General features: G+C 32.1%; 2 protein-coding genes across 3 annotated transcripts; one reads left to right on the forward strand and one right to left on the reverse strand.

Annotated features, from left to right (window-relative positions):
• The first annotated feature begins 2,277 nt into the window (after positions 1–2,277).
• Positions 2,278–6,258, forward strand: LOC120083547 (ABC transporter G family member STR-like). Its single transcript, XM_039039345.2, has 3 exons — positions 2,278–2,891; positions 3,960–4,228; positions 4,388–6,258. Exons 1-3 carry the CDS (start codon positions 2,352–2,354, stop codon positions 5,997–5,999), a joined length of 2,421 nt encoding a protein of 806 aa, XP_038895273.1. The 5' UTR covers positions 2,278–2,351; the 3' UTR covers positions 6,000–6,258.
• A 641-nt stretch (positions 6,259–6,899) lies between these two features.
• Positions 6,900–11,389, reverse strand: LOC120082399 (protein TIFY 6B-like). Of its 2 annotated transcripts, none has more exons than XM_039037561.2 (7): positions 11,063–11,389; positions 8,731–8,906; positions 8,298–8,602; positions 8,118–8,208; positions 7,716–8,025; positions 7,556–7,613; positions 6,900–7,319 (listed from the first exon to the last, which is right to left on the reverse strand). In XM_039037561.2, the coding sequence occupies exons 1-7, from the start codon at positions 11,151–11,153 to the stop codon at positions 7,244–7,246; spliced, it is 1,107 nt and encodes a 368-aa protein (XP_038893489.1). In that variant the 5' UTR covers positions 11,154–11,389; the 3' UTR covers positions 6,900–7,243. The 2 variants fall into 2 exon arrangements, with proteins under 2 accessions (XP_038893489.1, XP_038893490.1); XM_039037562.2 differs by having other exon boundaries at positions 8,298–8,599; positions 11,063–11,376.
• Between the last annotated feature and the right edge of the window lie 4,519 nt (positions 11,390–15,908).

Raw genomic sequence — 15,908 nt, forward strand, 5'->3', positions numbered from 1 at the left:
TATCCAATAAGAACTTAATACAAATTTGTAGTCTATTCATGTGCTCTCAAATTTATATATAACAATATAATTTAGTCTTTAAGTTTTAGCATATAACAAATATTTCATATTCTTTCAAATTTGTAATAACTTAATCATCAAGTTTGAATGTCTCTAGTGTAGGTCAATAAGAATGTATATGTTGTAATTGTTTTTTAGATTATCTAGAAGCATAATTATGCACTTTAAAGGAACTTTATTCTTGGATTTATTTGTAGGGATCCGAGACTTGAGTTATATGCTTTTAGAACTATCGAATGACGGGTTTAGCCTTGAAAGAAATTTAGGTGGATTTAGAGGGGAAGGATTCACTTTGACATTTTCTATGCATTTGTTGCTACTTTGTGGTTTAAATGGTGTCTAAGTGGAACTAGGACACGTTCGTAGCTTGCGAGGGGAAGAGGGATCTATATGTTGTAATTGTGTTTTAGATTATCTTGAAGCCTAATTGTGGACTTTAAAGGAACAAGTTCTTAGCTTATTCATAGGGATCTGATAGTTGTGGAAATTTAAAGGGCATTTATCTATTTGTTTAAGTGGACCTACGACATGCTCGTAATGTGGGAGAGAGGTTCACGTCTTAATTATAACCATTTTAATCACTTTTTAGATAGTAAAATCGTTGTTTGTGGTGATCATGTTTTAATTATGAACATTGACAACTTGTTTGTAGCTTGAGAGAGGGATCATTCCTCATAACCATTTTAAACATTTTGTTTTTCCTATTTCAGGTTGTTCGTGTAAATTCTTAAAGATCATTTTTTTTGGAGATTGCAAGAAGATTTTGTGAGATGATTACTTAGTTTGGTTTAGTATCTCACTTATTTTGGCTTATGGTATTTTGGCATAGGGAAGATTAAACTTTTTTTTTGTATAGGGGATTTGTAAGAGCTCAAATATAATTGTATATAACAGTTTTTGTTCGTAAAATTTTATAGCTTATGTATTGAATATTAGTCTTATTTTTAAATATGTAAGCTTACTTTTGTTATATTTATTCTCAATTGATTTGTTTGAAGATTATTTTTTGTTTGTGCATAATTAGGTATTAAGGAAATAAAAAATTAGTTATTTAATTGTTACAAAAAATATATAAAATTATAAACAACTTATGCCGACGTAAATAAACATGGGTAGAAATCTACATATTGAATTGAACTTTTGTTGTTTAGGACTATGCTTTTTCTGACGCAAATTGTATTTTGTTGGGAAAAAACATATGCCGACGCAAGCAATTGTGTTGCCAAAAATGGTATTTATGCCGACGAAAATCGTTTTCGTCGGGAGGAACTTCTCCAGACATGGATACGACGACAATTCTGCCAACGCAAAAAAAATGCATCGGCATAACCTATCCCGACGTTTTTATTACTTTGCCCAACGTTTTTTTGCATGGAAAAATGTAAAAATTCTTGTAGTGAATAAAAAACTAATGTACCGTTTGATAACTATTTTATTATTTGTTTTTGTTTTTAAAAATTAAGTCTATGGACATTAGTTATACCCCCAAATTTCTTCTTTTATTATCTACTAGGTTTAAAAAACCAAGTCAAATTTTGAGAACTAAAAAAAAGTAGCTTTCTAAAATTTGTTTTTGTTTTTGGAATTTGACTAATAATTCAACCATTGTACTTAAGAAAGATGCAAATCCTTACAAGAAATATGGGTTAAATAAGTTTAATTTTCAAAAACAAAAATTAAATGAATACCAAACGGGACCTAAATAATTACCAAATCAAACCTAAATTATTAAAAAATAAACTTCACAAACTAAATTAAATAATAAACCCAAATATATTATTTTTCAACACGATTTTATTAGGGCGGAATGTTGATTTGTTCAATTAACTAAATGGTCGATTTGCACTAACAATTGATAGTTTGGCCGTGCGGTCTAAGGCTCGAGATTTAGGTTCTGGTCCGTAAAAGCGTGGGTTCAAATTCCACAGTTGTTAGTTTTTTTTTTCTTTTTTAGAATTGCGGCTCCAAATATTTGTCAGTGTTTGAAGTTTAAGACAAAATTTAAAGAAAGATGTTTGATTTGGTGAAGCATTTATCGAAACATTCTTCTTTTGTGCTCTTGGTTTTACCCCCACATGGTTTCATTGAATATTTTTGGAGTTACCAAAGTTCAGACAGTGACAAAACCAATGAGATTTGAAAGAGACAACCAAACCAAAATTCATTGTTAATTTCTCCTTCCTTCTTTTAATAGCTTCTCACAACTCCCCCATCCTTGCCTCTTCAATGACACTTTTTTTTTTTTTTTTTACAACTTATACTAGAAACTACTCTGTCGCAGCTAGCTAGCCATGGCAGTAGATGGCCGAAGAGCGGCAAACAGAAGTCTTGAGACCCTTATCGACATCGACAAGAAGGCTGTGGCTGCAAGAGCAGCAGCGCCACTGCCGCAGCTGCAAAAGACGGTACCAGGACAAGGCTTGGAATTCAATAACTTGTCATATAGTGTCTTAAAGAAGTATAAAAAAGATGGAGTTTGGATCAAAAGAGAAGCTTATCTTTTGAATGACATCTCAGGACAGGCAATGAGAGGCGAGATCATGGCTATCTTGGGGCCAAGTGGTGCCGGGAAATCTACATTTCTCGATGCCTTGGCTGGTCGGATGGCGAAAGGAAGCCTCGAGGGATCGGTTAGGATCGATGGAAAGCCAGTGACTGCAAGTTACATGAAGATGGTTTCATCTTATGTTATGCAAGATGATCAACTCTTCCCAATGTTAACTGTGTTTGAGACCTTCATGTTTTCAGCTGAGATTAGGCTTCCATCCTCTATTTCCAGGGAGGAGAAGAAGAATAGAGTTTATGAGCTCATTGACCAACTAGGTTTACAGGTACGCACTGCTTTCCTACCTACAACCTTCCTATTATGTGATATTTGAGTAAAGAAAGAGTACATGAATATGAATAGACTAAGATCATATTTAGTGACGGGGATCCTTAGTATGTATAAATTAAGAAAAAGAATCCATAGATACTATCTATACGTAGTTTATATTTTGGTGACTAAATCGTAGAAATCTAAAGTAAGACGTATTTAGCTTGGAGCAATCCAATGTTGATTGACCTCTTAGAATTTTTCTAAGAAGTATATGCATGAGGATAAAATCTATTCAAACGACGTACCTACCTTTTTGGTGGCTAAATCATAGAATTTCAGAGTTAAGCATGTTTGGGTAGCTAAATCCTAGAACTTTTAAGTTAAGTGCGTTTAGCTTGGAGCAATATAACGCTTTGTGCTGGCTTGAAGCAATACAACGTTATGTAATCTCCTAAAATTTTTTTAGAAAGTATGTGACTGAGGGTAATACATACTGAAAAGACACATGTTGATTTGTGGGGCCAGTTAGCACTTCACAAGAAGCAAATACTTTTAAAGTAATGTGACCAAGTTGTAGGAGAATGTTGGGACAATGTTCACAAATAGTGCATACTTGTATTTTTCTTGAATAATCTCTAAAACCTTGAATACATACTTTTTTTTTTCATTTAAATGAGCTAACCCTAGAAAATAAATAAGACCACATTATATATGGGTCAGTCTTGAGAAGATCTCCAATTAATGAAAATAATATTCTCTGCAAAAATAAGAAAGCATCCTAGGAAATCTTCAGTACATGCTTTAACAAATAAAGAGAAAATCTGCCAGCAAAATCTGCACGATATGAAACAACATGTTACAAAACATGTTGTGTAATAAAATCAGCTAATCATATTGCAGTAGCATATAGAACTTCAAAGTTAAAGTGTGTTTGTGGGGACAGTCATCACTATCACAAGCAATACAAGACTTGTAAAGTAACGTGGCCAAGTCATTCTCGAATCTAAATTTCAAATCCTAATTTGAATTCTACCCACTAACTCTTCACTAACCAATAACTTTGTTTTTTTCCGCTTTGTAGAGTGCAATGCATACTTATATAGGTGATGAAGGGAGAAGAGGAGTTTCAGGAGGTGAACGAAGAAGGGTGTCGATAGGAATCGACATCATTCATAAACCATCTCTCTTATTTTTGGATGAGCCAACCTCAGGCCTTGATTCAACTAGTGCTTTCAGTGTAGTAGAGAAAGTAAAAGAGATTGCTCGAAATGGTAGTATTGTCTTAATGACCATTCATCAACCTTCTTACAGAATTCAACTGTTGCTTGATCGCATAACTGTTCTTGCTAGGTACAACACTTGGTTACCCTTTTGGATAGAAGTATGAGAATTAAGAAAATCACGAAACTTTTCAACTGAAATTGAAATTCCTAGTTTTGGTTGTTTTGTTTTGTTGATAATATTGTTTGAAGGGTTGAATCTTGGTTAATGATTCAAATGTGATTACAGGGGAAAACTGATATATGTTGGAAGTCCACTAAACCTTTCTGCTCATCTTTCCGGATTTGGAAGGCCGGTACCGGATAGCGAAAACGGCATTGAATATCTATTGGATGTGATCAAGGAATATGATGAATCAAACGTCGGGTTGGAACCTCTTGTTGTATACCAACGCCATGGCATCAAACCTGATCAAACTGCAAAGACTCCCGTTCCAAAAACGCCTCGAACTCCATATAAAAAGACCACAGGACCAGGACCAAAGTTCCTAAACCTTCGCAGTCAAGCATTCTCCATGACCTCAGGACCAAACTCAAGCCAGTTTGACTCTGCATATGCATATGAAGACAATGAGGATGATGATTTTGATAGATCTCTTGAACGTAAATCTACCAAAACTTCAGTGAGTAATCGTAATGGCGTTCATAATCCTCGTTTAGCTTCTGAATTTTACAAAGATTTGTCTGTTTGGGTGTATAATGGTGTTAAAGGAACTCCTCATCGACACCCGTCATGGACTCCGGCGAGAACGCCGGGACAAACACCAGCAAAAACTCCTATTTCTGGAGTTAGAAGTGGAATAGTTTCAAGCCAAATTCCATCATCTCATGCAAAAATACCTTCGGTCTTCAGCATGTCAATGGATTCTCATTTTCCTTCTTTCCAAGACTTTGACATTGAGGAAGTTCTCGACGAGACAGACCATGGTCCTAAATATGCAAATCCTTGGCTTCGTGAGGTCATTGTGCTTTCGTGGCGAACAACGCTCAACGTGATCCGCACCCCAGAATTGTTTCTGTCTAGGGAGATTGTTTTGACAGTAATGGCATTGATTCTCTCCTCCATGTTCAAAAACCTTAGTCATGCTTCCTTTAGAGACATCAACAGGCTTCTCAACTTCTACATCTTTGCAGTTTGTCTTGTTTTCTTTTCATCAAACGACGCTGTCCCGACATTCATTCAAGAAAGGTTCATCTTCATTAGAGAGACTTCTCACAATGCATATCGAGCATCATCCTATGTCATTTCATCTCTCATTGTTTATCTCCCATTTTTTGCCATTCAAGGCTTCACATTTGCTGCCATAACACAATTCTGGCTTCACTTGAAAGGCAACCTCTTCTTCTTCTGGATCACACTCTTTGCCTCACTCATTACAACAAACTCATACGTTATGCTTGTGAGTGCGCTCGTACCAAGTTATATCACAGGCTATGCCGTAGTTATCGCCACCACAGCCATTTTCTTCCTCACTTGTGGGTTCTTCTTGAAACGAACTCAAATACCAGTATATTGGAGGTGGCTCCATTACATCTCTGCAATAAAGTATCCATTTGAATCATTGTTGATCAATGAGTTCAAAGGTAAAAGATGCTATCAAGGAAATCCCAATGATCTTTCACCTGGTCCTATGGGAGATGTAAGGTTTAGCAGGTTGCATAATGTTTCTACCGATTTGCAACCTGGCTGCTTGCTAATCGGAGAAGACGTTCTGTTTTCGATGGACATTAATATGGAACATATATGGTACGACATTGTGATTCTACTAGCTTGGGGAGTGCTTTACCGGTTGTTCTTCTATGTGGTTCTAAGATTTTACTCCAAGAATGAGAGAAAATGAAGAATGTACTGTCTTCCATCTCTCTCTTAAATCTTTTGAATGGAAATAAGTTGAAGGTAGCAAAATCACTTTTCAGAGGCTGATCCAAGAAACAGAAGACAAAACAAGTAACTTTGAGCACAACAATGAAGTCTGTTTTCTCAAATTCAACACAAGTGGAAGGTTTTTTAGGGTGTTTCAACTATTGAGAATGTTTCAACTCTGTCTTTTCCCATATTCTGTTAGTACTTCAAATTTTACGCTAATCATACTCCCTTCAGATCTACATGTTAGATTGATAACTTTTTTGTTCTCACCTTTCAAGAAATAGAGAATCAACCAAAACTAAAAACGTGAAGCATGTTTTATTTTGGCATGTAGAAAACAGTCGAACAAAACAGCTATAATCATTTTATCAGTTGTTCTTTAAGAACTTCCCCTATTTCCCAAAAAGAGGATTCCAGATATAGAAAGGGAGAAATTTTGGTGATCCTCTGAAATAATGGGGGAAAGAAGAAGATAATGTTGAAAAGGTTTAAATGTCACATCAAACATAATAATTCAATCGCAACAGATTGCTCTTCATTGTCTTGAGTAAAAACAATATCTGTTAGAATGGGAAAGAAAATAGAAATAAATATCAGTAAATTGTCCATGCTCTACCTCCATGTTTGGTTGAATGTTCTTTTCTTGTGGGGTTTCTCACTTCTGTCTATATTAAATTATTCCTTCTTTGAATTTTAAAATAACATGTGAACACTAAAAAAAATAGTCTTGAAGAGAGAGAGAGAGAGAGAGAGAGATCATAAAGAACACTGCAAAATGTTCTCAGCAAGCATGTGATGAGTGGGTCCAAAACAAATGAAAATTTTCTGGTTGATTCTCTATCATGTTTTCAAGTTGAGGAAAGACACAGCAGAATCATTCAGAATAGTGTTTTTTTGGCATAATTTTTCAAAGGGGAAAAAATGATCTTTCAAGTATTTTGATACAATACAAAATATCATCCCATTGTTTCTCTGGGTATAAATAAAAGCTATATTTTACATAAATACGGAGCAGCTAAGATACATACTGTTCTTTGCTTTTCAATTGAACAAAAGAAAAATATTAAAAAAAAAAACTAAACTAAACTAAAACCAAGAATCAATCTAAGCTAACAGATTGACAAAATTTGCTTTGGATGATTATATCTAAACTTCTCTAACATGATGGACACCGGTTTTTGATGAGTCCAAAGATTGGCACTGGCCCTTGACCAAATATCAGGCCATCAGGTCCAATGTTGACGATGAGCAGTCTGATGTTTTCTTTGCAACACTGTAGGGGCAAGTGTTTATCCTAAAAACGACATAAGAAAGAACGTGTTATGAAATTGAAATACGAAAGAATGTGTTATGAAATCACAAATAAAGAAAGTGAGAAAAAGTATACAATAAAGGTTGACACAAAGATTTACAAAGTTTACTAACAGTTAGCTATATCCATGAATACAAGGTGGGAGTAGGTTCGCAAAATTCCGAGTCGGAACAAAAGTACTACACAATCATAGTAAAAGAACCAGGCTGAGAACTTACCGTTCTTTGCGCTTCTCTAAAAACCGAGCCAAGGATGCCTTTCGAGCCTGAGGTACAGCTGCAGGGAGGAGGCGACGAGACGGATTTGAGCATTTTTGTTGTTAAAAGTCGTCACTTTTGAAAATATATGGACTAGAGTAGAGTGAAAATGGCTTTATACCTGCAGGTATGAATGTTGGGGGAATCGGGGAAATCGGTGCAACGGAACTGGCATCCATGGGAGGTTCGGAATGGTTAGGATGAGATGACACTGAGGTTTGTATAGGTTTAGCAGCAGTAGGTAGCTCAGTGTTACTACAAGATCCTACTCCTGCATTATGACCCTTAGAATGTGGATTTGAAAGACCAAGGAGTGGCATTCCATGGAAACTTTCACCAGTGAATGATGCCTTCACTTGACCTGTTGAAAGTATGTTGTTTAGCGTTTGCGGCAGCCCATTACTGCCAGCCAGAAGCATGATAGCCTGAGCCTGAACAAAAACAACAATAAACTGAGAATTGTTTCTTCCCCAAATGGTCAGGAAGGCAAAAAGAAAACTAGAGTTTCTAAAAAAACAGATACCTTCTCAGGAGAGATGTCATTATAAACATATACGGACCCTGCGTAGAAGATCGTCAGCTGTGCCATCGAACCCGGAGGTTTTGAAGCATTCCTAGAAAGAAAAGGTAAGCTAAGCATCAATTTTCAAGACAGTTTTTGCCAATGAAATCTATCTTAGTTCTATCTCTGAAAGCCCAGTACCTTAACTCGGTGGTACCGACCACAGAGCTCGTGAAAGGAACCGAAATGGAGGTTGCAATTGGAACCCCACCAAATGGCTGCAAGTTAACATTGGAACCAACCACAGGTTGGCCAGAAGGAACCAAATGGGATTGAAATATTGGGACGTTAAAAGCCACTGGAACTGCATTGCTTGGTGGTTGGTTTGAAATCGGAAACATCTTCACATCTTGTGAACAATCCACCGGAAGCGCCTTGGCATTTTGGAAAGGGTAAACTGTCATTGCATACTGGTTTCCAGCCTTCTTATCTGAGGCTACATTCTTCTACACACAAAAGAGAAACCCAACAACGCAAAATCAATGAATCATCACTAGGCCATTTCTTCTTGTCCATTAATTACATCAAAACATTGAGCATCATCAATCAAGGAGAAAAGTGAAGAAAGTGAAACCTGAATTACAGAAGAATATGGCCTATGGGAAGGATTTGGAGTGTCTGATGAGACAAGTGGGTCAACAATAATTTTCCTTTGCTTCTCATCTTGAGAAGCCTTGAAAGACAGCAATTGGGGAACAGCAGAAACCTTGTTTGAGAATGACCACTGCATACTTGAACCACTCACCATTGCTGCCAAATCAAACAAACCCCAAATCAAATTTCATTCCTTAATGCATTTTAAGTTCAAAAGACCATCACTGGGAGCTTATTCAACTTAACTAAGTCCACAACATATGTTTTAACCAGTTGGATCTGTTATTATAAATAATCTTGAAGAATAAGAAGAATAAGAAGAATTTAAGTTTAAATATTATTTTGATCCCCATATTTTTATCTTTGGTTCATTTTAGTCTCTGTAATTTCAAAATGTTCATTTTGATCAATATACTTTCAACTTTAGTCTTCGTACTTTCAAAATGTTCATTTTTGTCCTTATATTTGAACTTTGGTAAGTTCAAATTTGTTCTTATAATTTTAAAACGTGACTATTTTGGTCTATACATTTCATTTTTAAGAGATCAAAATGATAATTCTTTTTAAGTTTAAGTACCAAATTAAACTGAAGTTGAAAGTATAAAAATCAAAATAATCCTTTTGAAAATATAGAACCAAAGTTGACAGTACAAAAACAAAAATATACTAAAACCAAAAGTATTACTTAAACCAAAAATCTAAGAACTTAAAAAAGAAAAAAAAATTGCATATAATTGTATCATCATTATTATACGAAATGGCCATATGGACGTGAGATTTAAAAAACAAAAACAAATGAATAAATAAAGTTTTAGGTTTGGTATTAAAAAAATAAGTAAAGTGTTTACCACGGGTTTGAAGTATTTAATTGTTAATATGGACAGTGCAGATATCCAGCTGTATCATTATATTTATTTATTTATTAATCTAATAGCGCACTCAAAGTGCCACATCATTATTATTTTACTTTTATTGATAATGAATTAAAAGTTTAAAGTTAAGTTAATATCTTCACGCGCAAGTTTAAATTAAAGTAGAATAAAAAAACCCTAGGACGCGTTTCGCATTCGACAATGAAAGGAGAAACGAGTATATAAACTTTTTGCTTAAATATTTTATTCTTTAATTAATTAATTAAAATAAAATATCATTGTTTTTAAAATTCACATTTTTCCAAGTCTATTTTTTTTATTGTATTTAAATACTTTTCAAATTTTATATTTCACAAAAAAACAAAAATAAAAATCCATGGACTTGAAAACACTATTCTCGGAATCTGCAATGTACCAGCCCCATAACCATTTGGTTTTATCCATTTTTAAACATATATTTAAAATCTAAGTCAAAGTTCACTTTTATTTCTTTTTTTTTAAAAAAAAAATACTTATAACCACTCCTTGAATTTATTGTCTCTATCAAATTTAATTGTTTGATTAAGAAATTATTAAAAAAAAAATACCCATATGATTAAAAAAAATTAAAGGATATATTTGAAATAATTAGAAAAAAATGTTTTTATAAAAAATCATTTTTATTTAAATTCTTTAGATAAAAAATTGAAAATACCCTTATTTTCAAAATCTAAACACCCAACACAACACTAGTTCGGTAACGATTTTATTTTTTAGTTTTTTATTCATGATATTTAGCTTGTTTTTACTTATATTCTATATTATATTTTCACATTAAACAAGTTTTTAAAAAGTTATTCTTTTTCTTTTTAAAATTTCAGAAAATGAATGATAAAAATTTATAAATGAAAGTAGTATTCTTTTGTTTTTCTGTTTTAGAATTAGGTGGAATTTGAAGTTCAAAAAATTATATAGAGTAAAGACATGGAACTCAAAACTCCTCTAAAAACAGAAAACCAAAAATAAAATCTCTATATGAAAATTAGAAAATGAAAATTTCGAATATGGAAAAAGTACAAGAAGTACAAAACTAATAATTTTTAAATAAATATATTTATTTAAAAAATGATTAATTTTAATTTAATATAAAATATATTTTGCCCCAGAAACTTTATGTGTGTCAGTTCTTTTTTGTACCTCAAATTTACATTTCAATACAGCGTGCCAAACGTGGTTTTCTTTCTTACACTTACTCTCATAAATTTTCTTCCCCAAATTTTCTGTTTGTTTCATCGGAAAATTCAAAATTCAAAATTCATTACCATAAAAAAAAAAAAAAAAAAAAATCTCAGTAAACTCTACCCCTAACAGAGACATTCAAATATTCGATCATATAAAACTGCAAATTCCGCCATAGAAATCGAAGAAGAAGAAGATGAAGAAGAAGAAAGATAAACATACCTGAATTTTTAGAAGTATCTTGAAATTCTTCTTTCAAAGGCATAGCCATAGCCACATTCTTCGAGTTCAAACCTAAGAAATCCCACTCCATTTCAAAATTTCCAGAGAATTAATACTTGAACAATTTTCGAAGCGACGAGAAAAGAAGAAGAAATTAAAATAAAAATTTTCTCCTACACCATGAAAATTCGCTACACAAACAGAGGAGGAAAAGAAAGAGAGAATTTTCGCTTCTTTAATATTAAAGAGGAAAAAAAACAAAGCAAAGCGAGAGAAGCACGTCTTTTTATTTTTAAAATAATAATAATAAAATTATTTAACGTTGGTACAAAAAAATAAAGAAATAATTAATTGGGCTCGTGGTGTCGAGAAATCTCAGCCGTTCGATTGAAAAATAGATTCGGGTCATTGAGATGGGGACCATAAGGGTCGCTTTGAAAGTGGGTAAATTTGGAAAACGACCACGTGCGAGCCGTGCTATGCGATTTCACCGACACGTGGCAGTTAGTTGGATTTTCTCAAACCCGTGAGCTCAAAACGTGGATATTTATTATTATTCCATTTTTAGTTTTCCTTGTACTTTATTCCTTATATTTATTTATTACTATTATTTATATTATTATATATTCTATTCCACTCACTAAACAATCCAAATAAATAAATAAAGGTTTAAATCTTATTTTAAGCCTTGATTTTTTAATCTAATTCTATCGTAGTCTTTAAAATTTTAAAAACAATTATATTTAGTTCTTGAATTTTTAAAAAATATTTATTTTAGTCTCTATTATTATGATTTTATTAACCATTTGATGGAATTGAATTTAACATGTGTTGAGCAAAAATGATGGTGAAGTAAAATGTCAACAACCAAGACGTCAAAATCTTAAATACAAAATGGTTTTTGAGTTTTATAGAAAATTACTTTATCACCTAATTCAAAATTAAAACTTTACATTTTCCAGCGTGACTAATTTATTTGATTTAAAAATATAAGTCATCTCTTTATTTTATTTAAGAGTTAAGTAAATTTAAATAGTAAAAACAAAATAAACACCTTAAAATTCAAAAAGACGTTTTTAAAGTTTAAGAACTAAAATAAAACAAGTTTCAAAATTCCACAACCAAAATAAGGTTTTAAACCATAAAAATATAAACACCCTTTCTATACGCTCACGTTAATATTTTAATATTCTCCCTCCACCTTTAAAATATTCTTTTCCATGTCAATTTGCGCTAAATTTTAATTTCAATTGCTTTAAACCACATTTAGATATTCTCTTTTCTTCTCTTTAATCTTTTTTCTTAAAATAAAGTCCTCCGTACTCTACCAACTATTTATATAAACTATTGAAAATATATTGTGAACTTGGTTTCAATAATAATCTTAAATTTTAAAAAGTTGTAATATTATTATAGATTTTTCTAAAACTTTTTTAAAATCCTTTTATATTAACAACATAATCAAAACCAAAAGCAAAATAATTAGAGCAGTTTTACCTAAAATAGACAATATTATAGTAACGTTATAAAAATATATTGAATATTGATAAAAATCTATTTTAAGTTAGGTTAAAAATGATCAAGAAGATGACCCTCCATTCTTTTTTTTTTCCTCCTCTTTTTTTATGTCTGATATAAATGTTATTGATTCAACCCTCATTTGTATTCAATAGTTTGTCCAATTTTATCCCAATTCCTCTTTAAAACTAATATAAACCCTTATTGCCATAAATTTGTATACATATATATTTCTCCAAATGGTTAAGGGGGGGTTAGTCCTAGGTAAGGTCTAAGTCCAATACATTCTTAGAGTACACATAGGGGCTCGAGAATCTCTAAATAAAAAGTCAAAGTCTTATGTATTGTGTTGATCAACCAAGTTGAGTTTATTCCCCATCACCAAAGGTGTAATATTCAAGTTGAACTCAGTGATTGAAAGCCTGCAATCTCTGGAGCTATACTTATGTTGGCGTCATCAGTATGACACATGTCCCAAGTAGATATCAGATGATGAACTCTATAAATAATCTCTTTCCACCACCTTAGAGGATAAGCAATATTCTAAGTGATTAGCTAAATTAAACACTTCTTGTACTAACTATGATATCATTGTGTGTTTGATTCGACACGAGTTTTCTTACAAGTCCATTTAGACGCACTCGCAAGCGCAAAAGGAGCTTCATTTACAGGCTCAAGAACGAGACGAGATCTATGTGTCAACACAAACTATCAATGTTTTCTATTCCTTCAAAAATAGAAATGTATTTTGAGTGATACAGGGTTCCACCATTTTTAAAACAGAATTATTGAGTACATCTCAGTCTAAATCACAATCTATCACAAGATAAATATATTTTTTTAATTTTTTTTTTCTATGTGATTGGATGGAATGGAGCTCCACCTCAAGTATTACCCTTTTTAACTTATTAGCTCCGCATTGTTTTCTAAATTTTCAAAAAAAAAAAAAAATCAAGATGTGAAAATTTTAATTTTTCAAAATAAATGGTGTTTGGTTGTCGCATATTCATGTTTACTCTTTGATATTTAAGTTTGAGGTTTTTCTTAAAAGAAAAGTAAAGCATTCAATAATTACAAAATGAATGAGTTCATAATTCAACCTATTTAAGTTTTGAGCTTATCTTAATTAATTGTTAGATTAATTCAACTACAAAAATTAGCTTCCAATTTGTCTTATATTCCTTGCCATTTTACGTTGATTTCAACTAATATCAAGGACAAAATGCCACTAAGCCTTTTCAAACTAATAATTATTGGATTTATTATATATATACATATAGTTTTACATTTTTCCCTTCAATAAAACTTTTTTAGAACGACGGTGAAATTTTGAAAATTATTTTAGTTAAAAATATAATTTTCACCAACTTTCAGAAAAATTTTTGTCAATATATTATAGGGGAGGGAACTTCGAATATATTCTTAAAAGGAAAAAAAATCTAAATTGTAAAATAAGTTAGTCATTCATGTTATCAATGAGACAGTCAAACATGGCTTTAAGTTTGGCCAATGAGATTTACTATCGTGTTGATAATAAATATATATTATATGAACATATCTTATTTAATTCTAAACCTAAGCCATTGAAAGTTATGTTTGGATGATAACCTATTCAAGTTGTTGTATTGATTATTTTTGGGTCCATTTGGATTGATTTTTGAAGTGTTTATAAAAAAAAATTCACTTATAAACACTTAATTAAATATTTAAAAAGTCAATTCACACACACCCTTGTTTCAAAATATTTATCTCGTAGAGCTCAGAAAAACGATTCCAGTGCATCTTAAATCGTTTGAATCAAAATTTAAATGAAAAATATACGAGTAAAAGAAGATTGGAAGTAAAATTCGATGTGATTGATGATGTGACAAACATGGATCAATCGAAAGTTGACACATGTAAGATTGTTAATAGATGAGAGAGAAAGAAGAAAGAAGGGATCACACACAATCTAATAAAGTTATGACATGTGGCATCTCTAAGTCATAAATAATTTGAATTTCATCTCACTTTAAAAAAAAAAAATAATAAATAAATAAAACATGATTCTCCCAAAAACCTCATTCCCATTTTTTTCATTCTTAAATCAATCAACTTCCTTTTCTCCCTCCATTTATTCTCCATCATTTTAAACAAACTTGCCAATTAGGAATCTTATCTATAGAAGCTTTTATTCAAATTATAATATACAAATGGGTCAAATTTAAATAAAATGATAAGTTAGATAGATGTCTTGAATCAAATTAAATTTGCATATAATTAAAATTTTACTCCAAATTGAATCAACTATGGATGATACTCATTTGCGATCTTTTGTTTGATGTCCACGCTCTTCAAATGAGGTGGTGCACCATCTTGCGCAAACTACAGCTTTCTTTAGGAATTGGGAGGTTTTATTTTGTTAATGCCTCTTCCTCTCCCCCCGAGGATGTTGGTAGGGTTCTTTGTAGTTTGTCGGATTGGATTTCCTTAAGCACTTTGTGAGGAGGTTTGTTGATTGGTTTGGTGGTCCAATACATTATTATTTCAAAAAAAAAAAAAACTATGAGATGGTGGATCAATCCTCCAACCTTTAAGTTGAAAGATCACGTCAATTATCACTAAGTTAAACTCACTTTTACGAAATAAAAAATAATTAATTTACAATTTGGTTTTTTTAGTGAAAATTTTATTGACTTCTAAGATGGTCCGGAAGGAATGGGGGCTAAAGACAACATCAAAATTTCCACATCAGTGACGATATCGATAACATTTTGTATTATAAGACCATTGTGGTCTACCCACCTCTCAAGTATAAGGATCTTTGTATATATTTTATTATTATCTTATATGTTTTTTCTTCTACAACAATGAGTTCTACTATGATATAGAGTTATAAATAGATAGTTCGCAGTTTATCTTACAAATTACTCTAAAAAATTTACAACAATGGCTACTTTCACTTCAAATTAAGCACCACACCAATGGTTGCTTAATATTACATGAAGATAATCTGAATCAAACCCATAAAGAAAATGTTGAACTCCTTGAATCTGTTTGTTGGTGCTTTGAACAACCTAGTACGGGGGTCTCGCTGAAAACATTCTCTCAAATAATATTGTTCTCCTTCTACCCGTGGACGTTAGCTAACACACTGTTAGTGAACCACGTATATCTGTATGTCAATTTTTCTTATCTCTACATTTTTTTTTTGTGTTCTTTAATTGTCGATTGTGCAACAGAAAACAAAAAAATAATCATAAGAAGAAAAAAAATACTAAAAGAATGATATATACCAAGTTAGTGATAATCTTGAGACACGTTAGAGGGCACAACTTCAAGGGCAAAC

The sequence above is a fragment of the Benincasa hispida genome, chromosome 8 (genome assembly GCF_027475165.1).
Source record: "Benincasa hispida cultivar pf3 chromosome 8, pf3_genome.v1.1, whole genome shotgun sequence".
Classification (NCBI taxonomy): Eukaryota; Viridiplantae; Streptophyta; class Magnoliopsida; order Cucurbitales; family Cucurbitaceae; genus Benincasa; species Benincasa hispida.

Excerpts from the sequence above, each read along its gene's own strand:
- LOC120083547 (XM_039039345.2), top strand. The coding sequence starts at position 2,352 with ATGGCAGTAGATGGCCGAAGAGCGGCAAACAGAAGTCTTGAGACCCTT. Across the intron at positions 2,892-3,959 it reads TTGACCAACTAGGTTTACAG|AGTGCAATGCATACTTATAT; the intron begins GTACGCACTGCT and ends TCCGCTTTGTAG. Across the intron at positions 4,229-4,387 it reads CGCATAACTGTTCTTGCTAG|GGGAAAACTGATATATGTTG; the intron begins GTACAACACTTG and ends ATGTGATTACAG.
- LOC120082399 (XM_039037561.2), bottom strand. The coding sequence starts at position 11,153 with ATGGAGTGGGATTTCTTAGGTTTGAACTCGAAGAATGTGGCTATGGCT. Across the intron at positions 7,614-7,715 it reads CCCAACATTCATACCTGCAG|CTGTACCTCAGGCTCGAAAG; the intron begins GTATAAAGCCAT and ends TCCTCCCTGCAG. Across the intron at positions 7,320-7,555 it reads TTAGAGAAGCGCAAAGAACG|GATAAACACTTGCCCCTACA; the intron begins GTAAGTTCTCAG and ends TGTCGTTTTTAG.